The 26735-nt window shown below is 33.4% G+C and overlaps 4 protein-coding genes across 6 annotated transcripts; 2 read left to right on the top strand and 2 right to left on the bottom strand.

The window, feature by feature from the left end:
- Positions 1-904: 904 nt before the first annotated feature.
- LOC122606968 lies at positions 905-3871 on the top strand. Its single transcript, XM_043779874.1, has 3 exons — positions 905-1453; positions 3199-3405; positions 3507-3871. Exons 1-3 carry the CDS (start codon positions 935-937, stop codon positions 3573-3575), a joined length of 795 nt encoding a protein of 264 aa, XP_043635809.1. The 5' UTR covers positions 905-934; the 3' UTR covers positions 3576-3871.
- Positions 3872-5461: 1590 nt separating this feature from the next.
- Positions 5462-13528, bottom strand: LOC122606600. 2 transcript variants are annotated; one of them, XM_043779443.1, is made up of 12 exons: positions 13342-13528; positions 13128-13214; positions 11943-12076; positions 10329-10387; positions 10188-10242; positions 10055-10105; positions 8720-8759; positions 7984-8018; positions 7803-7904; positions 7022-7069; positions 6520-6639; positions 5462-5818 (listed from the first exon to the last, which is right to left on the bottom strand). In XM_043779443.1, exons 1-12 carry the CDS (start codon positions 13388-13390, stop codon positions 5750-5752), a joined length of 849 nt encoding a protein of 282 aa, XP_043635378.1. In that variant the 5' UTR covers positions 13391-13528; the 3' UTR covers positions 5462-5749. The 2 variants fall into 2 exon arrangements, with proteins under 2 accessions (XP_043635378.1, XP_043635379.1); XM_043779444.1 differs by lacking the exon at positions 13342-13528 and having other exon boundaries at positions 11943-12096; positions 13128-13197.
- Positions 13529-15386: 1858 nt separating this feature from the next.
- Positions 15387-17984, top strand: LOC122607137. Its single transcript, XM_043780058.1, has 5 exons — positions 15387-15740; positions 15833-15903; positions 16672-16777; positions 16985-17117; positions 17479-17984. Exons 1-5 carry the CDS (start codon positions 15661-15663, stop codon positions 17638-17640), a joined length of 552 nt encoding a protein of 183 aa, XP_043635993.1. The 5' UTR covers positions 15387-15660; the 3' UTR covers positions 17641-17984.
- Positions 17985-20213: 2229 nt separating this feature from the next.
- Positions 20214-25448, bottom strand: LOC122607553 (RNA-binding protein 38). 2 transcript variants are annotated; one of them, XM_043780548.1, is made up of 6 exons: positions 24989-25448; positions 24467-24602; positions 23272-23452; positions 22196-22232; positions 21809-22106; positions 20214-21406 (listed from the first exon to the last, which is right to left on the bottom strand). In XM_043780548.1, the coding sequence occupies exons 1-6, from the start codon at positions 25208-25210 to the stop codon at positions 21381-21383; spliced, it is 900 nt and encodes a 299-aa protein (XP_043636483.1). In that variant the 5' UTR covers positions 25211-25448; the 3' UTR covers positions 20214-21380. The 2 variants fall into 2 exon arrangements, with proteins under 2 accessions (XP_043636483.1, XP_043636482.1); XM_043780547.1 differs by having other exon boundaries at positions 20214-21386.
- Positions 25449-26735: the final 1287 nt, after the last annotated feature.

Here is a 26735-nt window from a genome sequence, read left to right as displayed (position 1 = left end):
TCAATCCTCTCTCTCATAAAAATATCCTCATGCGAAATGAGTATTCTACTTTTAATGAATTAATTAGTTAACTTTCTTTTATTCATTAATTTTAATATCTCTACTTAAAATACCTATTAAACTTAATAAATTAATTTACAACATAAATCCATCAAATCCTAAAATAACTACACTCAAAGCCAACTCAATATAAGTGTTATACTAGGTGGTGACCTAAGGCCGCCAATTGCAAAGGCCTCAAAATTTTAGTTTAGGCTAATAATAGACTTCTTATTGTAATAATAAACACACTTTTGTCTCAGTTTGAAATGGTAACTTTCACATATTCCATTCTTCAATTTTAAGTTTCTTTTTCTATTTGACTTTGACATTTAAATTTTTTTTTTTTTTCAACTTTAGATAATCACACTAGTATCAGATAAGAAACTTGTATTGTTTTACCTACTAGAATCAAGTAATCTTATCATTTATAAGTGTTTTCATTCATTTATTTTTGTCGGTTCCAAACTTGAATAAAAAATGAAGTTTTTGTTAGAGATTTTGAATAAAAAGCCTCCAAAATTGGTTATGCCTAAGGTCACTCAAAAGGTTAAACCGTGACTCACTACACTACCTTTTTACATTAATTATTTTTACAATAATAACCACACTGACACCACCTTCAAGCCACAAGCATCGCCGTCCACCACCACACAACAGCTATTATTACCATCGTCACATTACACGGGTAAAATGATAGTTTATATATATACAAACTCGTGCTCAAACTCGATCCGAATAATAGATAACGAAACAAAGTTAAAATTACTCAAATTCTACTCGACTAAACCCTTCTTTTTTTTCTTTTTTTTTTGACACATAAGTGATAAGTCGAAGATATAAAATAGAAATTGATTGAAACTAAACAAAAAACACACACAGGAAACAACTAAACATGGGGGCGCTATCATCATCATCTTCGGCCCTTATCCTCCGAAACATCCTCCTCCGCCGTCCACCACCGCCGTTGTCAGCAACCCATATTTCCACTTTCACACACATCCTTTCTTATTCTATATTTCCAGTGCGTCAGAATTCAATAATGGGTCAAACATCTTCTATATCCCCTTTCATTTCCATAACTCCCATTTCCCATGTTCCCAGATGCCTTTCCACCGTTGTTGAAAACATCGAATCATTAAACGACACACCCGAAAACGTAGACGAAACACCCGAAAACATAGACGACACCGAAACTGAAATTCCAAGTGAGAATGAAATGAGAATAAGGAACCAGCATAAGGAAATGATGTCAAAATTAAAAGAAATTAGTGGGAAAGAGAAGAAAGAGTTGGGTTCTTATGCTAATAGTCTAGGTAAAAAACTTAAGTCTCAACAGATTGGTAAATCTGGTGTTACTGATGCTGTTGCCATTGCTTTGGTTGAAACCCTTGAAGCTAATGAGCTTCTTAAGGTAATACTAATACTTTTTTTTCCAGCGAGTTAGTAATTAGTAATTAGCATGCGGAGATCGAACCATGCATGCCTTAGATGAACCCCAGACTCTTGAAAACTTAAATAATCCCCTAATACTAACTTACAATAACATATGTTATGTTTTTTTTTTCTTTATGGATTTTACTAAACTAGGCCTATGTAAATGTTGAACAACAACAATTGTACCCAATCCCGGCATAAGCAGGGTATGGGAGAAGTGAGATGTAAAAAGTTATACGTAAGACTGCTTCCAGAAGGACATTCGGTCATAAAGTGTGAGTAGGGCTATACATAAAAATAGTTTCTACCAATTAACAAACACCGGCTTATATTATGACTTACGTTAAACCAAGAACTAAGCCGAAACAAGTTTGGCATATCAAGGATAAGCTGAAACCAATTAAGCTAGAAAATATGTTGCACATAATAGGTGAATGGCGTGTAGCTCTATTGGTAATAGGTGGGACATCTTTGTCACATACAGTGAAAGGTCTTGGGTTCGATCCCGGACACCCCAATAGCCGTAATTGCTTAGTGAGTTATGTATGCTCCCACATTATGATAGGTAGTTGATTGTGGGCGGATTTGGGTTGTAGGTTATACACCTTCTGGGACAAAAATAGGCATATTAAAAATAAGCTATGCCAAACATCCCCTTTGGGTTGCTTATCGATTGGTTTTGATTGCTTATAATGCTATATATTTATGTGATTTCTATTTGTAAACATAATCAGTTTTCTGGTGATAATCTATTGGATACCAATGAGCATCAAAATTGATTTTAGTTAACCTAACATGACGGATTTACGGTTCTTATTATATATGATAAAGATATCGTTGAATATAATCAAGTGTTCTTATTTGGATTTAACTTCCATGCGGTGATGCATAGGCAACCCTTGCAGAATCCGTTGTGTCTAATGTGACAAGAAGTTTTATGTTAGGTTCTCATTACGTGCTATAAGCCATTGGTTCTTTTGAGGGCCCATTTATCAACCTAACGACGTTGCACAAAACCTTAAATCTAATGCTGTAGTAAAATTGTTAGTCCAGTCACAAATTGACCAGCTACCTCAAATATGTCAATATTTTAATTCATCTGCAATCTAACTTTTCACTCTCAAAATTGACCAAACATAACAAAATCACGTGGAGCTCAGAACCCACATTTCTCCATGCCTACTTGATAGGAATTATTGCATCATCTCCTCTACTGAGCCATGGTCAAGATCATGAGGCTCGGTTAATCACGCTCTGGCCACATGGTCGTGGTTCATCTACCAGACATGGATTTCTGTCTTGATAGGAATCAAGGATACAGAGGTACGAGCCTATATAACAGATTTTTATGTGTTTATCAGAGTTGGAATTAATAACTTGCCATTGTCGTTACGAATTGCTGTATGGTATTATTTTGGGTGCACACCATCTATTTATGTCTTAATGAACTCAGCCCCAGTCTTTTCGTTTGTTATGGGAACTAAATGTTAAAGGTTGCACTCATACACACACATTATTAACTCATTAGTTGTTTTGGTTTACCCAACTTGAGCCATTATGATAAGTACTCTTTTTGAGCCATTACGAAACCACCAGTGACGCCCCCTTTTGCTGCATCTAATTTCCCCTTTTTGGTACTATGAAGTGATGAAGTGATAATCTACTCTTTGATTTTGAAGTAACTATCTCGCCTGATTATAATAATGGTGCCATGTAAAACAGCTTAAAATACATAGCAATTGTCCGGGAGAGCTAGATGATGTAGTGAGTCAATTAGAAGAAGCCACTGGTTCAGTTGTTGTTGGTCGAATTGGTCGAACCATAATCCTTTACAGACCCAGTCTAACAAAACTTAAAGCAGAAGAGAAAAAGAAACAGGCTTTGAAGGTTTTTCTCAAAAGAAGAGCAGCATATAAAGCATCATATCAGGTATTGACAATTTCATTTTATGCTGACATATTCATTATGATGCAAGCAGAACCCGGAAATAAAAGTCTACCTTTCCATAAAGTTTGGTTTCTGATATGCAGGGGAAAATGCAAAGTAGAGGACAGCCGTCGACACAATCAAACCGAAAACCCTACCGACGATCAAGATGATCATCCGGCCAATATAATGTCACATTGTAACTTTTAATTTAGGATGGGCAACCCTTGATAGGAGAAAAATTTTGATTCAGGAATTACTATCTACTACTAGCACAATGCCTTTTGTAAACCTGATCAGTAGTACAATGGGTCTTAAAAATTTGTCATTTCTTGCATGATAGAATGGAGATGGTCAACAGCGTAACGTGGATATAATATGTGCAGAATGTTTATCAACCGCCTAGTAGCGGCTATGGAAAGATGGAATAAACTTCAAATAATATCATATTCAAGTTATGCTCCTTGAATCAAAGGCCCAAGCAACTAGTTTTAACTAGCTCCCAGCAAATATAACGTTTCCAAAATATATGTTATACAACGGGAACATGGGTTGTTGGCTGAGACCAAACCAATTGTTCATGTCAACTGTGTTGTTGGCTGTTGTAATAGCGGCTCTTGGCTGTAGCATTCAGAAGAACAATTTTATGCAATCAACTAATGCTAAAATTTGCTAACAACATGAGCTTAAGCAAAAGTTAATTAAATGATAATGTCGGTTCCTTTATTTTCTTTGAAAGAAACATGTAATTCTTCTCTCCTTCTGAGACCAATGTTAATAAAACTAGTGCCAATGGTTTTGCTGTTGAAACTGCAAGCAGCAAGCTCGTCGCTTCACCGAACCGTTGGCACCACCTAGTCAGTTGGGCCTTGTCTGTTTCATCCGCCGGTAAAGCGACAAAGGAGTTGAAGACTTGGGGTCTCATTCTTTGGCGGAACTTGAACACAATTGTTGGGAGGCCGAAACATATTGCTCATTTTTTAGAGGAGTCAAATTGTAAATATTAAGCTATATTACTCTAATTGTAAAAATTGACGAAATGCCTTTAGCTCATCTATTATTTCCCTTTTTAAGAAGGGAATAAATGTCCTCTCCCTCTAGTTGGACTAGAGTGGTCCTTAATCTAATAACGAGAATGGTACCCGCGCGTTGCGGTATTGATGGAGGTGATGGCGGGGTGGTGATGTAATGGTGGCGGTGGTGGTGATGGGGTGATCTACCTGACGGTCTCCGCCTTCCGATTTAAAAATTCGTCGAAAGTATATAGAATAACATCTCATATAAGATAATGAAATTTTAAAAACACCAATATAACTTTGATAATTTATTGATGTACGGTTTTTAAGATAAAATATTATAGTTATTTTAAGTAAATATAGAATAAATAGGAGAGACATTTTGGGAAGTAAATGTTAAAACTTAAAATCAATATTGAAATTTTAAGTTCAATGTTGAAAATTAAACATGAATTCCCTTTATAATATAGTATAGATATAGATAGATATGGGCATAGTCGATTTCACGGTAATCCGTATGTTAGTTGACGGAGTTGGTTAATAACTCTATTAATTGTTTGGTAAGGAATAAGGATAATCTGTTGATTATGATACCATACCTCTTCCTCCTACCATTTTTCCTCTCCTTCCCTTGCTTTCCGAAGGTGGATATTGTAGTTGACGGATGACAATATTGATATCGTTATGACGGCCTTTATCTGCCATTCATTGCTTTCATCTGATTTGCGAAATTGCGCTCCCCCTCCCCCTCTTAAGTTCCGCTCTCTTCCCTCTTCTTCATACTGGTTTTCCTCTCCTTCCCCACAATCCCCGCCATACATTGTTACTCATTCTATAAATGTATTAGTCGACCTAAGTTGTATACTTGTATTTAACTCAGCAACCGAATTTTAGAATTACAAATCGTTAAGTAAATCTATGGCAAAGTTATTGAATTTTTTCTTCTAAACAATTTGAGCCCAATATTCGTAAGATTTAATGGTTTGTTGACTTATTATATATTCACATTTTCATCTTCAACAAAAATGAACCAAATAAACCAATTTCGTTCAATAAATGAATCATCATATAATCTCCTAACAAAGGAGTATCAATTTTAGATTTTTGACATATAACATTTCAGTGGGAGCTTAAGACAATAAAATTTGAGTAAAACTATATTCAAGTATACTAGTATCATATTTCATATCCCTGTAGATTCTTGTAATCTGGTAAAGGTTCTGTACTTCCATTGCAGATAGAGTATTCGATTACGCATAAAGATTCATAGCCCTGTAGGTTCTTCTAATCTGGTAAAGTTTCTGTACTTCCATTGCAGATAGAGTATTCGATTACACACAAGGATCCACTTCAACTTTGTACACCTCTCCACAACCGCACTGAACTGTATGCGAAATTCCCTGTAAAAGCATAAAGAGACTATATAAATTAGTGGGATTCATCAAGAAGGCAGGTTAGCATTTTGGATAAGAAGAAAGGGGACCAGGCTTTAGCTAAAAAAATTGGAGGTTAAATCTTTCTGCACAGTATATTCATGAATTTTGCACATATAAATCTTTTCCTGTACTCAAATACGTTGTCTCTTGGTCAAAAGGTGGGAAATTGGCTTGGCTGGTCATGACATGAAACGGGTCAAAACTGATGGCTTGTTACGGATTGGGCTTTCTTTCTACATAAAAAACTTTTTCTCCAATTACTTCACATCTTTTATAAGCAATTAATGTGTGTCATATACTATATTAACATAACTTTTAAATGCAGTTAAAAAAAAAAAACGCTTTCAGCATATTTGACCCATTTGACTCGATTTCCGTTTGATTTCTCTTTTTAATATACCCCCATTTGACCCCTTAGAGAAGGATCATAACCCAAGTGACCCATTCATTAGTGGGCAGGTTAATATTTTCGTATACTTTACAGGTTTCTCTAAGATATGTCCCTCATAAGGGAGTAGTTAGAAAGAAGTTTATGTACCAAGTCTGAATATATAGAATTCACTCAAGAGAGCTATTCGTACCGAATCTTTTGGGATAAATAGATAATGAACCCATATTTGTTAGTTTTTGTATGGATAACCAGCCAAAATCAAGAGAATATATACCTTTATAGTGTCAATTTGGTTTTGCAAAGATTCCTGGTACTTGGTTTCCGCACATTTGTCAGACATAAGAACTTGAATCTCTTCTTCAAGCGTCTCATTTGGCATCTCTCTTAGTTCAGGCTGTAGCCACCGAATAAAAAAACAAGATTATGCTGTTATTAAGAGTATCCCGGTTCAATATAATAGTTCTAACACAAAGTACTATGACAGATGTGATTAGGAGTGGCAATATCAACCCCTTTACTTATAACTGGATGTATTCCGATTATGTTTATTTAGCAGGTCAGTAGTCACCCAAAATATATTTATAATACATAAAAACCACATCTTAATAATTGATTCAGAACATTATATGATCACTAAAATGATATAATGTTTCTACTCATTTGACAAACTGATTGCTATAATAAAATTCAAAACTCGGGACAAAAAGTGTTCATGTCAATGCATAATATCTGAGCATGACATGAATAAAACTAAAAGATATGTAATGAAAAATAACCTTATAACTGTTCATTCTACCCTTTAGAGACTCCAATGCTTGCTTGGCCTGTACAGAAAAAGATGGTAAACAAACATACACTTTCAGCTTTCATCTAAATCAATTGATAATATGAGAAATATCTGAGCATGACAACCAATTGCTATATATCTTTTGCCCGGCAAAAGATTTAGCATACACATGCATACTCTTGTTCTCTAAACAGCAAATGAACAAAAACGTTTTGAGAACTTTTTCCAATAATCATAAAATACTTCACAAGTTAAAAGAGGTTACAGACAATCTTCGACTCTACATCTTCGTAAAACTGTGAAGGTGTCCATCGTTTATATGCATGTAGAATTTATTCAAATTTCTTAAAACCTGGAGAGAGATATGGCCATTAATTGTAAATTCTAATTACTAGAAGTAGCAAATAGCCACTTACTTGTTAGTGACTTAACTTGGATGATGTTTAATCCTGACTGGTAAAACATAGTTATTAGATGCCTTCAAAAGAAACAGATAAATTGAAAGATATAGTTAAAAACAAAACTGGTCAAACAGGTTGAAAGGCACGAAGAGAGTACTTTAAGTGGATAAAACCTTCTGAACCAACTTATTCAAATTTATCGATTAACACACTAATTATAAGTACAAACATATTGTGTTTTTGGACAGGTATTTCAGGTTAACCCAAAACTTTCCGATCCTCACCAGTAATAACTTTTTTCCATATCTTTTATTACAAATACTTTCATGATGCATATGTTGACATGAAAGGGTAAGACTTCGTGCAAACCTTGTCACGCTCCGAAGTATGTTCAGACCTCATTTTTGCCAGGTTGTCAAACATAGCTTTAGCGGCATCAAACTTTGTCATTGTATCCTTGTATGCATTAACCTGAAATTCACAAACTCACAAGTATCTAGTATAAAGAGTACACTTGTTTTAAGCTAAGAGGTAACCTGAGAATACATACCAGACTCTCACTCGTTGTTAGGGCGCCAAAGTCTCCTGTGACATAAATTTCAAAATTGCCATTGTGAGGGAAGAATCCGCACTTGGTTATTTAACATAGTCTCAGGTAGGTGCTATTAACATCAATCAAAGGCATTTGCAGCAAATAAAAGGTCTTTGGTATATGTAATCCCTTGCTCCATTGAAACATGTCATAAACTGTGAACCATCTAATCACTAGGCCAGTGTATCAATAGAGGTGGCAATTTTGACAACTATCAACAGATCGGTTGGATTAGGTTATGTTTGATCCCTTACGCATCACATGGTCAAAAAATACAGATCAAGAGAAACAGGTCAAATGGGTCTAAAGTCCCAAAAAATGTTTTTATTTTATGCATGAAACCTTCTGAATGATTTTACTAAAAAGGATTGTACTAGTTCTAGAAAATTCATAACTACAGTTGACATGCTAATTATTTATGAAAACTTTTGTATGTTTTGACAAGTGCTCCAAGTCAATCCAACCCACCCATTTAGCCACCTATTATATATGAATCCTGTCAATGGGATAAATCTGTCTAGATTGTTTAATCTTTCAAAATGCTGAATCCAGCAATTGGTTGCTGATTCTAACGCCTCCACCCCATTAAGGGATGATAGCAAGAACTCTTTAACACTTGATGAACTAATGATATATAGAATAATAACAGCTAAACTAAGTCTTATGAACGTTGAAATTGGAGATGAAGCTGCACCTGCGGATTCATTAGCTGAGCGCTCAGTTTGTGTGTTAACCTGCATCATGCAAATCAAGCATTAAAAGGAGTATTTCCATCACCAAATAGATCAGATAATGCCACAACAATGAAGATTGGGAGACTTCGGTAATAGGAATATGTTGGGTGATAACCCCTCTTGATATCGACATTCTACGTTAACAAAAGAGCTTCAAGTCTGATGAAACAAAGAGCTATGCTACAAATTTAGTGTAACTACTTCCCGGCTCAGGTAAAAGTTTACAGCAAACTGATTTGGTGTATTCTTTTTGTAATCACACCAGGAAGATGTTATGAGTTGCAACAGAACTACGATTGACATATGAAGCACCATCATGGCTCCTTCTAAGATGCATTTCACTTATTAACTTACTCACTGAGAATTATTGAAGATATACAAAATCACATTAGGGGAGACAATCATTGAAAGTAACAGTGAAAGTTAACCATCCTATTCCCTTTAGCGGGTTAGCCAAATTACGGTTAAATTTTAATGTTGGAGTGATAATATGATAGTGAATACCGACAGTATTCACTTTGACAGCCTATTTGTCCACTAAATGATCCTCTTGAGACAAGAAATCGGTACACTTTGAGGTCCTTCCTACCATCGTCTTCAACCATAACTCAGAATCAATCATGTTAATTTTAATGATTTCATATAACTAAAGAAATTGTACTTCAGTAGATGTCTACCCCTGGAATTAAGAGATTGGACTGTTACTATATCTGTTAAAAAACATTCATTTCCTGATTTGTTATCGCTAGTGTACCGTTCATGGGTATTTCACTGAATTCAAGTACAACAACAACCTTTATGATATTAGTAGGAAGTAAAATTGCTTGAAATATAAGTATATAACCCTCTATTATAGTTTCGAATAAGTTATGCCTCAGAAGCATAATATAAGCTTTTTCATTATTATTTCATAATAGAAGATCATAGATACTATCAGAGTAAAGTTTGTTAAGGTTCAGTACCATTTCCTCCAACTTTAAGTGCTCATAAGAAAGGAATTTAACATACTGACCAGCCCATACCAATCTAATGACTGATATACTACCTGTTGCCTTTGCATAAGTAAAACTTATCTCCTGTACCTACTGAAATTAAAGGGTATCTAACAACGAACCCAGTCACCCACTAACACCTACTTCAGCAATTGATCAAGAAAATTTGACTCTCAATAGCAGGTTATACATACAATCACTATATTTTACAGGTATATGACTGTACTTGATATCAACGAAAAACTAAAATAATGGGAAAAAGTGCACATGAATCAAAGACTAAGGGTAGAGATCAGAAATTACCAAACTATGCGTTCCAAGATTTGAGCTAGATTTGTGAGAATTTAACCAGTCCTATGCAAAAAAGGAAAGTGTTATTACGCAACTGGTGTATACCACCAGCAAAAAAAACATGATGCATAGAAAGATAAAATACCTGTTGTTCTTTTAATTTGGTATTGAGATCCTCTTTAATTTTGCCATATGATGTACTGTTACATTAAGCAAATTACAATCAGTACTATACAATGCCTGGACCTGGAGTACATCATATTTTTGATAATCTCTTTCTAATTACCGCTTCTCAGCAAGTTTAGTAGACAAATTGACTCTTTCCTGTTGGATAAGCTCCAATGTCTGCAGTTTTTCGTAAATCAAAAGATAAGATATACAAAAGCTAAAACCTCGTTAATCAGCTAACTTGAAATGCTGTTGAAGTAATTTATGAATGTTATATCATATTGAATATATCCTTGTTTCAGTCTCTCTTATGTGAACTTCACCAGTTTTAACTTCCAAAGAATTCATACAACTATAAAACAAAGGGTCTTGCAAAAAGTAACTACAAAAGAAAGAGAGAGAAGAATGCGTGTATATCTTTAATCTTCATTCCTAAGGTAAATGAAGCAAAACAGCAGTGACTTGTCTTAAAGTTTCATATTTCTATTAATCCCTTAAGTTTGGCAAAAGATTTGACGAAATCCTAATTGTTTTACATAATCACTAATAACTATTATATAATCATGAGTTTCTTGCAAGGCACAGGGCAGCCACAGGTTTAAATGGTTGTAGAGCCACACTTTATATGTCTTGGGCTACGATAACCACTATTTATGAAAGATACGCAATATCTATTTGTGATGCTAAGCCTACATTTGGTCTGCTTGAATAGGTCTGCTTAGTGGTATGCTTGTCAAGTAACATATGTTTATCGATTAAGATCAAGACAAAGCATCACTCCACATAATGGATTGCCAGTAGTCTTTTATGGTAATCTCTACCACCTGATGCTCATAAATTGTTTCAAGTATGTGCTATTCTGTACAAACTACAGAAACATATACTGAAACTCAGTTTATGCTTTTACCTAAAGTAGAAGAAAAACCCACCTTAGTGAGTTACATCTTGTAATGGTTAGTATCTAACAGTTGGGATGTCAACACGGCTAGGACTACAATAAACAAGTTGCTTATCTACCAGAAACAGTTCTAAATGATAACAACTAGATCATTCCACAAAGTCTCTTTTTATAACAGTTATAAACGGTGGAAGTATCCAGTATTAAAGGGGAACATATATAAGCAAGTAAAAAGCATAGTACTACTCATTCTATAAAATCAAGCAGCTAAATCCTACACATACTCCCATGTAGACCCATATATAGCATCTGCCAATCAATAGATACCACATCTGAGCTTCATGAAACTTCATACAGTTACCAAAAGAACTAAATCGAGATAGGCGGAAATTCAAAGATGCCCATATGGCCTGTTGCTTGCAATCAACACAGAACAAACAACCTTTTAAAAGCACTGTTTGGTTATCGACAACAATATTTTTCCCTCTAACAGCACTTACATACAGGCTTAAAAGCATTACTTAGAGTGGTAGACCATTCCACAAAGTCTATTTCTCTCTGCAGAAGCACCAGGATACTTTGACAAAGTCACATACTCTTTCTATGATTGGCAGGTATATTCTATACGCCAGGCCAGACCAATGTGGCAATGTGGACCCTCAATAGTTTTCACTAGTCAAGGCCTTACTTCTGTGACTACCAAACTACTGAAAGTCCTTAACTCGTTGAAGTATCCTCAATCTCAATGTCTGGTATAACATCACCTTTTATTTTATATTCAATCATTCGTCCAGTACTTAAATTTCAACGGGTCAAAACTCAAAATAACTCTACCTGCAACTGTGTGGAAGAATCACTCTCCAAAGAAGCAATTTTTCTTTGTCTCTCTAATATCTGGGAACATATGTTTCCCTTTGCCTTATTCATGAGGTCAGACTCCTCCTTGAGGCGTTTTGTCTCAGACTTGGCTGCATTTTCACATAATCGACTGAGAAAAAGAAAGAGCAGAAATGTACATATTATGCATGATTATTATTACAAAAAAACAACATTTCATAATTCAGCAGTTACCAAACAAGAGGTATTCGTAAAAACTACTTTCTAGTTTCTACAATATGAGGATGTGTGCTTCTAGAAAATAAATAACATGTTCTGCTTCTACCCCTCTAAAAGATCCAAATGCAGTGTGTGCCTCATCAATAGTGTTTATCACCAGGTTTATCACTAATTTCGTAACATCGATGCACTTACATATATTTTAACGAGTTTACAGAATTAGAGCAAATCAGTTTTCATTTCACACTTCTCACGTGTATTTAGCTTCTCATTTGATCCCGAGCCTACAAAATATTGCTTACGGCTTGCTTTCGTATATATTTAGCTACTCATTTGATGCTACGAAACATCATTTACCGTCGCAGACACTATAACCAACTATAGTTACAATAATCAGATCCCTAAATTAAATAACAATTAGGCACAAAAAAGGAACTACTTCTAACAACTTATATAGTTATATATTTCTATACTATATTATAAAGCAGATTCCTTCCAGATTTTCAACATTGAGTTGAAATTTTCAATATTGATTTTAAGTACATCCCCAAAATACCCCTCTCATCTATTCTATATTTATCTAAAATAACCATAATACCCTTTCTCTCTCATCAAATCTCAACCAATCATCTTTTTTCTCTCTCCTCCATAAATCATTTATTCCTCCAATTCATTCAAAATCTTTTATCTCAAAAATCATACGTCGATAAATAATAAAAATTGTATGAGTGTTCTTAAAATTTCATGCTCTTTCATTAGAGATGTCATTCGATATACTTTCGACGAATTTTTAAATCCGAGGGCAGAGGCCGTAGGCATTTGACTATCACACTCTCAGACCTAGCTATCACCCCACCATCTCACCGCCGCAACGCGGGTACTTACTCTCGTTATATATAATAAAGCAAAATTATGAAAGTATAAATTTGAGTAAAAAATAAAATAAATTAGAAATTGGAATACCGAAATCGATCTCTTTCGTAATCGTCTGGAACGTAGTGATCTGCATTTGTTCTTCAACTGAAATTTTCGCGGCTTGATCCTCCACATCTTCAATTGCATTACATCATCATATCAGAATATTAAATATATATATATACAGGAATATATAATCAGTAATTTTCAATTAATTGAAAAAATTGAAGCAGTTTGAGAGGAAAATAAGAGAGAGAAAAACCGTTGATGTGAGAGCGCAGAGTTCGCATGTACTGTAAGTAGTCTTCCATTACTGAATTGAAATGGCTATCACTGTGTGTGAATGTGAGGGTTTTTATAGCAAAATGTGAAGGATAGAGAGCAGTGAAGTGAAGGACCCTATTATCTGGTGAAGCTAGTTGATCGACCGCTCTGCATGAACATTTTATTTTTGTGATTTAATTTTGGAATTCTACAATGAGGTTATAAACAATTTGGGGACGTTTGACCTAATATTAGATTTTGACTGTTCAAAACAAATATAGATGATTATATCCATCAGATATACCTAAAATACCCTTAATGAAATAAATTACATAACCAGTCTCTCAAGTTTTAAAATAACTAAAGTAATCACTATATTAATTGCATTTACATCAATAGTCTACACTATTCGTCGTCAGCATCATTAGTTGTCGCCGCCATCCATTACTACCGCATTGCCGCCACCACCACCACATTGTGCGGGTACCATGCTAGTATATAGCAAAAAACTTAAAGTGGTCTTTCCCGTTTCATGCTGGTAAAAAATAACACATAAGACCAACATTAATCCAAAAGGTCCGGTTTACATATACCAATACCCATCCAATAACTTATAAAAGGTATAGTTGGCTCTAACATGTACAAGTTTTTTGGGAGACATACATGACAGTGGAGTCGTGTCAATCCTTATAAACGGTTTGGAGAGTGATATGTCAATGGTGTAATTTCGTTTCATTTTATGCTTTTACTATTCAAGATGTACTGAAATTTCATTGTTATTATCCAGGATCAGGGAAGAGAAAAAAAAATAGTTTATGGCGTTGTCCTCATAGTTTTGTAGAGTATTTAAAGAGCACATAATGAAGCGATTTTTAACAACATTCAACCAACGATAACTAGCGTATTCGAGGAAGCAAAGTAGGCGTTTATTCAATGTACATGAAGCAAATCACAGACAATTGGTTTAAGTGCTTCCCAGTGGAGACTTTCGAGCTTGTATGTTTTGACTATATATTACTCGTATGTGTCATCTAATAGTTTTGGTGTAGTAATAGTAAGTATTCATCTGGTGGTTTGGTAACGTATATATTTGATGTACATTTTGGCTTTGATAGTCAAATGAATAAAACTGATGTCTTGTTAGTTATTAAAAAAAAAAAATAACATGTAAAAAAAGGTATTGAGTTTGTTTATATAAAAAGAAATATAAAGTTCAAATATATGTATATCCTTCTGTTTCATTTTAAGTGTCCTAAATTGATTTAGGTCTTTTCTTCCCATCTTTGACCGTAAATCTTTTTTTTGTGTGTGTTATATATGAGTAATACTTAAATAAGGTCTTAAATATGGGGAAATCCATCAGGATCTGAATCCTAATTCTTACATTTGTATGAGTGAATTATTAGATTGGGTGTTTGAGAGTCTTAGGTCGCGTTTGGTTCACAGAATTTGATGGAATCTGATGGAATTGGAATTGAATTCCATTCCTTAGTGTGTTTGGTTGGTTAAAGATGAAGGAATCACATTCCGTTTGAATGTTAACATTCCCTTATTTGATGGAATCTCCATTCCTTGGAGATGGGGGAAGGAATCTCATTCCGTCCCTCACTTGAATCTTCAAAAAATCAAAAACATTCCGTCAAATTTCATTCCTTCATATTCTAATTCCTTTGAAAGATTCCATTCCTTCCAAAAACATTCTGCGAACCAAACACGCCCTTATATTTCATCTCAAACATATATAGTTTGAGCTCCACATACTATCCAATTAGATATCACCGTACTATTTCGAATACTAACTACGAACTACTAACTCACTGTTAAACGATATACTCAAAACCCAAATAATTCATGTATTATACATCGTAGATAAAACATACACACTATTTATGATTAAAATTGTACATAAAAAGTCAAACTTAGAGAATAAGTGTACGATTTTTTCTTCTTTAAAGGGATAAGAATCATTTAAAGATTTGACAGAGACGTGACACGTAAAACGATCTAAGGTAACACACAAACCAGTATTCATCATCGATCAGACATTTCAGACGATCCAATCATAATAATCTAATATATTAAAATATCAAATACTAATGTAATATAAATCGTTACAAATAGAAGCAAATTAACAGAAATAAGCATCTTGAATCCATTTCTGTCACTTTATTACAAACAAATTTACAGCAAATCTTTTTTTATTTCTATAAATAAATCAAAGTTATTATTAGCAGCAGCAGCAAATTTGAGTTGTTGATTTAAAGTTGGAAAACATATATATATACGACGTCGTTTTGTATTCTCTCTATTAATAGAAATGTCGAATTCACGGATAGGAGCGATCGGTTCATGGCTTCGCTACAAGATTGTTGATCCTTTCATTATAATCCTTGGCAGGTAAAATTGATTATTTAATTAAATTAATCATATTAGTAGTTTATAATAATATAATTAGTAGAGTATTTTATATTATGATAATTTGGTTTCAGGGGAGCAGAGCCTAAGCAGCTGGCATTATCAACTGCTCTCGGCATTTCATTGGGAGTGTTTCCAATTGTAGGTATGATTCGAGTTTGAATTCTCATAATTTATGTGTAAGAAATAATATCATAAGCCGATGCTCGATGATTTGAACTTAATTAAAAGCACTTGTATGAGTGAGTTAATGTGACATAATGACGGATACAGGGCAATCAAGGGAAGTATTATGATTATACTTTGGGGCATAAGAAAATCACATAAAGTTTTCAAAATGGTTTTTAGTGCTTGTGTACAGTTCTGTAAATACAAATATATTGAGGAGTTTCTAGTTTACATAAGAACAAGGATTTTAAGAGTTACAGAAGAAAACTGTCAACTGAGTACATCAAGAGTTAGAGCCCTTTAAATTGTAGTCACCTTTGACTAGGGTATAACTTGTTTTTGGTTATACATGTGATTATTATAGGACAGAGTCATGTTTAATGTCAAACAGTGGGTACGCTATACTCACTGTTTCTCTGCCTTCGGATAGAGGCATGACTGTCTCCATCGCACCTTCCCCAAACCCCTACCCATGGCGGGATTGGGTATTGTTGTTGTAGTCGCGTTTTATGCCAAGCAGTGGGTAGCCATCATACGTATGTTACAAATGTTAAGACAGGTGTACTGTTTACACCCCCTCCCTTCTACTTACTTGAAGTCTATATAAAGTTCATTCAAAAGGTGTTATTTAGAATGAGAGAATTTTTGTTGGTGAACAGTCAGACTATAAGGCGGATTTTTATGATGAACCCGATTTAGGATCATACCTATATGTATGTATGATTATTTTGACATTCTGAAACAGGGGTGACAGTGTTCCTCTGTGGGCTAGCTATAGCAGTGCTTGGGTCTTCTGTCAATGCTCCAACGGTTATGCTCGCTAATTTTGTGGCCACTCCATTAGAGTTGAGGTAAGTTGTTTCTAACTAACTCATGTGTTAAAGCTTTTTGCGCGTACCTTTTCATTAATTTCAGGCTTTTTATTTGTATTTGTTTTTCGGTGATTTAGTCTGATGGCAAAAACATGGTCATAAACATCTTGTTGAAGCAATTGTTACATTCATATCACCTCTCTATACATGGATCTTCTTAATTATATCCATCTTTTACTTATTTAGTCTGATGGTAGTGTTCTTACGGTTTGGTGAGCTTATTACTGGCGGAGCCCATTTTCCTTTGACCTCTGATGCTTTAAAGAAGGTATTGACTGGTGAAGCTTCAATGGAGATCATTTGGAGTATCCTTCGTGCGGTATGTTCTCATTTTGCTTAAATTGTAACGGTCATATTGATAGAATATAATTAAGAAGTTTGGCTAAAATTGAAAAGTGTCAAATGAGTCAAAAGTCACCATATACATTTCTTGTAATCAGATAACAAACAAGTTATTTACACAGAAATTCAAAAGCCTTGACACAAAGTGTTTGCATCAACTGGACCTGACCTGTTTTTGATCTGTGCCAAAAAAGTACTCTTTTGACCCGCTACCAGACCTGCACATTTCGCCTTCTCCAGTTATTATAAGTTGACTTCATAGTGTTTTGTTCTTTATGCGCCTTTTTATGTAATCTTCTGTTCAGATGCATGAAATGATATATATGTACCTTTTGCAGTTGCTTGGGTGGTTGGTTTTGTCACCCTTAATTCTGGGGGCCCTTTACTTTATACTTTTGCCCTGCTTTGTCATCTTGGTGCATAAGTTCAGCAGCGGTTCAAGCCCCACATTAGCCACACTATCTAGCAAAGAACTAAGGCCTAAGGTTAGGAATATATGATGCGCATACAAGCAGCAAGCAGCAACAGAAAACAGCATTATCCGTCTATTTAGTAGAACCTTCTGCAAAAATTGGTACCAAAAGTTTCTTATAAATATTATGAGGAAAATGATATGTCGCTTTAGTGACAACGGTGGCGTACGAAGAAAATTGTTGTAACCTAAGCCCGGGCAGCTGCACTTGACGTTTAACTAGTTATAATATTCTCGAGTCTCAAGCTAGTAACGGTGGAATAGTAATGTATCATTGAACTTGGTGGAATAGTAATGTATCATTGAACTTGAATGTAATGCTTGTGCAAATAGAATGTTGAATGTTCAAAACTTTTAGCTGGTTTGATTTCATTATTGCTGCCTTGCCGGATATGGCCTCATTGGTCAATTAAACAGTTAAACAACTTAGTTGTTAAATGCCTTGTAAAGCTTGAAGCCTACAAACAGTTGTTTCCAGTTATCATTTCTCTCATCTTTTTTGAGAACAGAGGTTATACAACATCATATTTGTTGCAAAGAAGATTTTTACTGTGAAAAATATCACAAACTCTTCAAAAGTTCTTGATCAATCCAGTCCCAACTTTCTTGCCTTTCTTACCAAGTAATTAGTAAACTCAACGTTCTCACTAGTGTAAAAGGTATGCAGTTTTGCTTTGGAAGAGTTTTATCAGAGAGTTTTGACAACACGATCGAGTTAACCTTCGTCTAACCAAATCTCTGAAGCCACTTTTTGAGTTTCATCATTTTGTCCAGGCTAATTGATAAAGATTACGCACAAGTTATTCAAGATGTCCACGGTCGCCGAGCAGATCAGATGCTTCACATGGGTAAGCAGGTTATATCCCGACACGTACATATATTAGAATATATACGAAAATAGTCCTGATATGATTTGATACGACATAATAACTCAGATAGTGTGAGTTTCTCTTTTTAACCCATCAAGGCATCAAGTGGTTTCCATTTCCTTGACCCATAAGTAGTCCTACATTATCATGATTTTGATTCTGACCCAACGATTACATTGCATTATTTCTTTTGTCAAATTTTTCAATCTGTCTGTTGTTAAGATCAATCAGTGGATTGGATGCATGATGTTATTGTAATTTCACTTACGAATTCGATCAGTTTATCTCAAGAGCACAACAATCCCTTCCTTCATAAACCTCAAATGCTTCCTTAAAGAGTCACTAAAAGTTGCTACATCCATCAAGTCATGTCCAATATAAATGCGACCAAATCCTATATATCAAACTGCCAAAGCTCAACAACGTCTATTGAAAGACAAATAAAAACGATTATCCAAGTTTGTATATTGTTATATGCTAAAAGGTCCTCTAAACACGCCGTCCAAGTAACCCGAAACCATATAATCACAAAAATGAAATAACATGAATCTAATTTCAAGTTATGTTTAAACCAAAATCCACAAAGTCAAATAAAACAATTCATAATAATATGGCGGGTAATTTTTGGTGTTTGAAGTTAGGTTTTAGTCATCATAAAGTATAAAGGCAAATGTAGGTCACATAAAGTGAAGACAAAATGATGGTTATATAAATAATTAATTAAAAAAGGCAGAGACATAGACCCAAATTTGGTTTTCTTTTGTGATGACAATTTTAGTATTACTAATTGTCGTTTCTAAAGGTTAAATATGACTTGTATAGAACTATAGAATATAGATACAGATTATAGAGACCATTCCCTTTAGTAGCTAGCTAGCTAGCCTTTGTATTTTATCAAAATCTAGCAATATGCTTCTTCATGCTTGTAATTCATGATAACATATATACATCAAAACAAGTATTTATTTTGGTCATCCTAAAAGAGAAATTCTTTGATTTTTGCATGTCTGAACAATATTGGCCGGATCGCAATATTAGATGTTTGAGGTTAATCTTTATGAAGGCGTTCCTTGGTAACGATTGTACTTAATATTTGAACGAAAAATATGAACTTACGTAACAATTTTCAAGTGATCGAGATTTGAACCCATGACAACTTGTTCTGTTAGTCACACAACACAGCTAGAGTAAAGGAATTTCAAGGATATGTATTAATTGGCACCAAACTAAAGACTTGAATTACACCACTCCTATTGCAAGGTTGTTCCATTTCGCCACCATTTGTGTTTATTATATACAATTGCCCACCTTCCATACATAACTTATTATGTGGCAATCTTTAGAGATTACTAAAAGGTATCATATTGATTGCTTGAATCTGAGGATAAGTCATTTTGTAATTAAAAAATTTTAAGCCACAATTACTCACAAATATATATATTGTTAATGAGATTTGAACTCACAGCCTCTTAATTGTACAGTCATAACAAATACGTAATCGATTTGTAATCTGTTGATATAGAAATAATTAAATGATTGAGCTCGAGTTTTTTTCCCTTAAAAATAACTGTCACAATAGGTACATGTGTGTATAATTATACAAACACATCTAATGAATCTAACCAAGGTGAACCCTTTTACCCACACACATCTAATGAATATGTGAGTAAAAGATCGATAATGATGCTGATAAAGGATATGCAAGATAATGAAAGTAAAAGGAGTCTCTAAATGAGAATAAAGAGAGTAAGTAGAGGCTCATATCTCAATCACCATTGATTGAGAATGAGTCATGAAATTAAACAACATTAATCCTAGTTACAATCTCCAAGTTCAAACCTTAGATCATGATTACATATAATAAAAGAGTAACGAGTTTAGTCTCAAAGTAGACTTAATGCGCGATTAAGATAAGGGGAGATAGAGGGGGGGGGGAAAAGGTGACCTGAGTCCTAACCATGGTTGATGTGTTAGAGATCATAAACCGAGAGATTGAAAATATCTCTCTCGGTTTACTTTCCAATGCATTTGAGCTTCGTTTCCATTAACGAATCTCATGATACCTAGCTAAAAAGTCGCTACGTACTTGAAAAGAAATCTAAATGCACTACAACTTAACTACGCCTTAATGTTATTTAGTTACATGGCTAAAACTCCCATTGTTTAGCCAAAGTAAATTTACAAAGAAGCTATAAAAAGACACAACTTCCGTTCTTACCCTAAAAACGGATGTTGGTTTTAATAAAAAAAAAACAACTTTTTTCATGAAAAAAAAAAGTTTTAACCAAAACAAGCTAGCCAAGTTTATAAAAATCTAAGACTAGGTTCAAGTTAATAAAACAAAAACTTAAGGCACATTCCAATGCCCATGATTAAACTATTTTGTATACATTATGAAAAGACACCTTTTTATCAAAGTTTAAAACTTGAAAGCATTTACAAATTCTCTTAATTCAAGAGGAATAAGTTGATATTATGATGTCTTAGTTTTTTTTTTTTTTTTTGTTGCTTGGCCTTTTTCCATTAGCCAAAAAACTTATATAAAAGTTTCCCCAACTTATGAATCTAAATTCATAGCCATAAGTTGGTGAGATGCACATGCATATGCTTTATGGGGTGTCCTTCTCTTTTTAGGGGACCCTGCCCTTCTAAGAGAAGATAGAAAAATGTCTTCCAAATTTGGATGGTAACCCCTATGGGGGGCTTTTTTTCCATGCCTTGGATGCCCTTGATTCATCAAGGACTCCATAAAAGAGAGAGAATGAAAGTAGAGATAACCATGGTTGGGCCAAAGGTTTTTTTTTTTCGAGAATTGAAAGAGATGCATGCGGTTTCCGGTTGAATGAATGCAATTTGTGAATCTCTTAATGATGAGCAGCAGGAGATTGTATAACCACGTTTACGCCTGTGGCACAGCAAAACAAACTGTCAAAAATGTTAGTAACTCGCCATTTATCGATAACATGTTTTTAATCATATAAAATTTACTACCACAAAACATTCAATTGGTCACACTTAATTTCAGAATGGTATTGAAAATGTGTATCGATCGATAAAAGTATAAAATTGTATCCGCAAAATACATAAATGTATGAAAATTTAGTCCATTTTTTTTATACTTAAACGCATGAAGACGCAAATATGTCTTTGTTCGTGAGTTATAAGATATATTTGCATACACTTGACAATTTATTTAGTGTGTAAATACGCCCAAAAAGATACATGCAACAAAAAGATACATGCAATCAATTAACTTGTTGTAGTTTCAAATAATGAATAAAAGAAAAATTAGTAAACTCAAAATGTAATATGCAATCTTAAACAAACCTGCAGGTTGCAATGGAGGAGAAGCAGCAAGGGAGATAGGAGTGCCATATTGTTGTGCATACCCTCCTGAAGAATTCACCGGCGAATACTGGTAAAGATGGTGTGGGTACACACCATAGCTTTGACCAGTAGCATAGTTTCCATGACCGCCTTCTGTCATGTTCAAGTACGGATAGAAGGCGGCGGCTGCAGCTGCTGCACCAGCAGCTGTGATCATTCCACCACCCGTTGCACCAGCAACGCTTGCTCCATAAAATGGATACTGCCCATTTGTACCTCCATATACATTATAGTAACTCTGAGCGCACTGAATATATTAGTCAAACCGTACATCCCAAGTAACGTAAAATTTAAATATGTAACGACTTAAAAGTATTATAAACGTACCGTTGGATAAGTGTAATCCGGAGAATACGGGGAGTATCTAAAATCAAGATCAAGAAATTAAAAGAAATTAGAGAAATAAAAACTTAACTTGTATAACAAGTAACATGAGTTAAAATGCATGCATTGCATGCATGACCATCAAATTTTAGAGACTTATTTTCATCAAAAATAACAATATACAAATAATTAATAAGATATATATAGTTGTGTAGTACAAGAAATATGCCAAACTATGGATGGAAAAAAGGACTAAAAATCCCAAAATTAGCTTAAAAGTCTGTAAAGAAAGTACTGTTAGTTTACAGTACAAGTCATGTGCAGTTTGCAGGTTAGTTTTGACTATGGTCAGAGATAGAAAGAGAATGGCAATCATGATAATGATGCATGTGGGTGGTGGAAGCATGCCTGAATACAGAAAGTGAATTTACAGAAGAAGAATGCTTTTAAGTTGTTTAATGATTTCTTTTTTCTACCATGAGTTGGCATTGCCCACATGGTTTCACAACCACTCATTAATTCATTTTGTGGAAATAAATTAATTAACAACTGTATTTATTGTAATGACCATTTTATGTATGTATGGATAGATATATATAATCTACTGTTTACATGTGCATATATAGAGAAAAGAAGTAATGCATAAAGAATGGTCACATGGATAGAGAGGTCTAGCTTGGTGGATAGCATAATGCACAGTTGATGTCTATATGACAACTACTTTTTATCATATAACACAACCATATATAATTGAGAGCTAATACATAGACTAGAGCTTTGATTTATTTATTATACTGTATAATTTTGTGTATATTAATAATGCATAACTATGATGTATTAGTAAAAAAAAATTTGTCATACTTGTATAACTCTTAGTCATATAAGATAAATATTTACTAGTAGTATTATTAGATTGTACAATATACAATAATGTGAATATGTGATGTATATATACTTGTATAGCAAAAAGTTGCATACAATATGTATGTATGTATGTTATTGCATGTATGTTATGTATATAAATATGTACATGTGCAAGAGAGATAATTAAAAAGAAGAGAAAGAGACTAATTAATTACCCATAAAGATTAGTAGCAGGAAAAGGGATGCCTTGGTGGATGGCATAATGAGGAAAGGCTGTAGCTGAAGGGAAAGCTGTTGTTCCCATTCCCCCAACACCACCTTGATGATGGTTATGATTGTGATGATGATATCCTGCTCCTCCATAACCTCCCATAACTCTTATGGTTCTTCCTCCACCTACATTAATTAATTTATATAGATACTTATCAATAATTAAAACTTATAATGTATGTACATGTAGATATATACTTGAAAGTTGATGATACCTAATGGTCCTTTACTCCTTTTTTATGGAGTACATAAGAATACATAGGATGCCTCTATATAAACATATCCCCTTTAGTTGAGAAATTAAGTAGTCATGCACTGTACATACATAAACATATCCATGCACATTTAATCTTACTTTCTTACATATGTATATAAATGTGCTATACATGCTTAAAACTGATCCAAAGTTTATATTGGCTTGCAAGCAAAGACTTATGTATCTAATTGCACTAAAAAAAGTGTATACAAAGTATTATAACTAGAAATGAAGTGTGTAATGTTTACTAGAATTAGCCTATAACATGTCATGAATGTTAAATATCAAATAGCTAGCATAAAAAAGAAAATGATATAAACATGCATAGTACCATCAAGTTGAAGCTATATGACCTGTCATGTTTCTTTATTTTTGATTTTGCTTTTTAGAAGGAAGACACATATAGATACATATTTATGTATGCATGTTTTGTGGTTGTAATTAAAGCATTACATTCATATACATTTTCTTTATAAAAGTGGAAACCCTACCTCACTCAATAATATTCATTGATTCTCTTTAGTCAATGACTCAATAACTCGAGACCTTTTTTTTTTTTTTTTTTCTCATAATCTTGTTTGGAAAAGGATATTCATTCGAACTTATGACCTCCAAGATATTATCCCAATACAAATTAATTATCACCCCTTAAATCCTTAATCGACGACTATCTATTGCATTGTGTACATATATCTATACGATTAATATAAGTTCAAGATTCTCATTGCTAAACCTAATTGATAAGCCAAAAATCCAAAAATAATAATGATATAGTAATATGTTCAAGACACAACAAAAAAACATAAAATACTAGAATTCTATCTAGTTATAATAAATAAAACCCCCATAATTGTAGTATATATAATTAAAGAATTGATGCTTACCAAGTTTATTAGGAGTAGAAGGTTTGGATCTTTGAACACCTAAAGAAGCAAGATTACAATTAGCCCTCCTACCATCAATCACTGGAGCTGCATCAACACATGCCCTCATCGCGGCATCCGCTTCTCGGAATGTCACCTACATTTTTAGCAAAAAAAATTGATATATATCAAACCAACATATATTTCGTTAGTACTAACTCACATGGTTACAAGTCATAAACCTAACTACACACATGTCTTTATTTTTAATCACTTCATACGCAATTAATTTCCAACATTTTCAATAGATCAAAAAATTCCACAATATGTAGCCCATCAAACTTTGTCAAACAACCTTGTTTATATGTACTTATATACTCTCGTATATATGTATTTTAAATATTGTACATCATTTTACTTTAATGGTGTACATATGAACAAAAAAAAAGAAAAACCCTTTAACAAATTTCATGATATATATATATATATATATATGAAAATATATATAGATATGTAAGAAAAAATATATATATAGTTACATACAAAGCCATAGCCTTTAGATCTGCCAGTAGTCTTGTCAGTAATGACAACAGCTTCCAAGATCTCACCAAACTGTTCAAAGTAAGTCTTCATAGTATCTTTTTGGGTTTCCCAAGCTAACCCACCAACAAAAACTTTTGTATAAGTTGTATCACCAAACTGACCGGCGGTATAGTTAGTAGTAGTGGGTGTTACCGTCGCCGCCACAGCCGCCGCCTGAGTCATCTTTGTTGAAGTTGGTTGGTATAAGAGAAGTTGTGGGGGGATAATAAAAACTAACTATAGGGTTTAAGGGGAAAAAAAATAAAAGAAAGAAAAGAAAACAAAGATGTAAGAAAAGGATGGTGTTGATGATCAAGCAGACAATAAGGTCAGAAATCCAGCTATTATAAACCTAGAAGGAAAAAAAAAGAAAAGAAAATGAGAAATGGAAGAGAGAGAGATATGGAGGGAAGGAATGAAAGAAGAGAGAAAGCAAAAGGTGGAAAAGAGGAAAGGGCCTATCAAAATATGGATATCAATTATATAGACCACCAAGTGACACCCCACCTTCTAATATCTACCACCTTCCAAGCAGAGAGATTGTAGTATACTTTCTCTCATCCAACATATATAAAAAAAGTCTTTTTTTCTTCTTGTTTTTAATCAATTTAGTCGGGTTTTAATTAAACAATTGGTTAAATCAGATTCCAATTCTACTTTCGTGAATGATGTGTTACAAAGTTTTTATCCAATATATCTCTATCTCACTTAAAAATAATAATAAATAGTTACATCTAATAATATACAAGTGTTAAACTCTACAAATAACCTAAAATAACACTTAAAATACCAATCATTATATATTATATATACATATATATATATAAAAGTATATAAGTGTAAATTCAATAAAGAAGAGATTTTGTTCAACTGGAAAACAAAACCGACAAATTTTATTTTAATATATACTATAAGACAGTTAAACTAATGACTAATTAACCAATCAAATCGTTCGATTTCATCAAATTGACTTTTGATGATGTCATCATTTAGATAAACTACAAATTAAAAATCTTAATAATCATTATCCAAATATATTATTATATTAATATTTATATTAATTTGTAAAAAAAGTCTCATTAATTTACACTTTTTTGTTTTTCATCAATAATTTATACTTTTTAGCCCTGAATACTTAATTTATATTTATTTTTAGTCATTAACTTGAGAGAATTTTTTAAAATTTACAATCATTTAATTAAATAAAAACAAATTAACATATGAAATATTTTCTACAAAAAATTATTTGAAAACCTAATGACTTATTAACAAATATTAGAAGAATCCTAATTGTTATCAAAAAAATATAAAAACAATCCTAATTGTTATCATATAATCATAGAACAAGTGATTGAAAATAAACATATGCGTGTTATGAACGCGCATCATGATTAAATACATATACTTGAATGTCAAGTTCGGGATCACAAATATGTTTATATTTTAGTTCTTAATAATTTTTCCTAATAATATCACATTATGAGCACATCTGTTTCAAAATATATTATAATGGAGAAATTATTATATATAGCATGTGCCTTGCGAAATGACTACGACAAACAATTTCATCAATATGTCTAGGCTAATAATGACAGTGAGGAACCTATGATTATTGTACTACAACTTGCAAAATATAACACTTAAAACCGTGTTTTTTTAAAGTTGTAAGCTTTTATGACTTAAATGTATGAAGATCTAATATTAATAA

This window comes from Erigeron canadensis, chromosome 7 (assembly GCF_010389155.1).
Source record: "Erigeron canadensis isolate Cc75 chromosome 7, C_canadensis_v1, whole genome shotgun sequence".
Taxonomy (NCBI): Eukaryota; Viridiplantae; Streptophyta; class Magnoliopsida; order Asterales; family Asteraceae; genus Erigeron; species Erigeron canadensis.
Note: the sequence above shows the minus strand (reverse complement) of the source record. Positions and strands in the feature narration are given on the sequence as shown.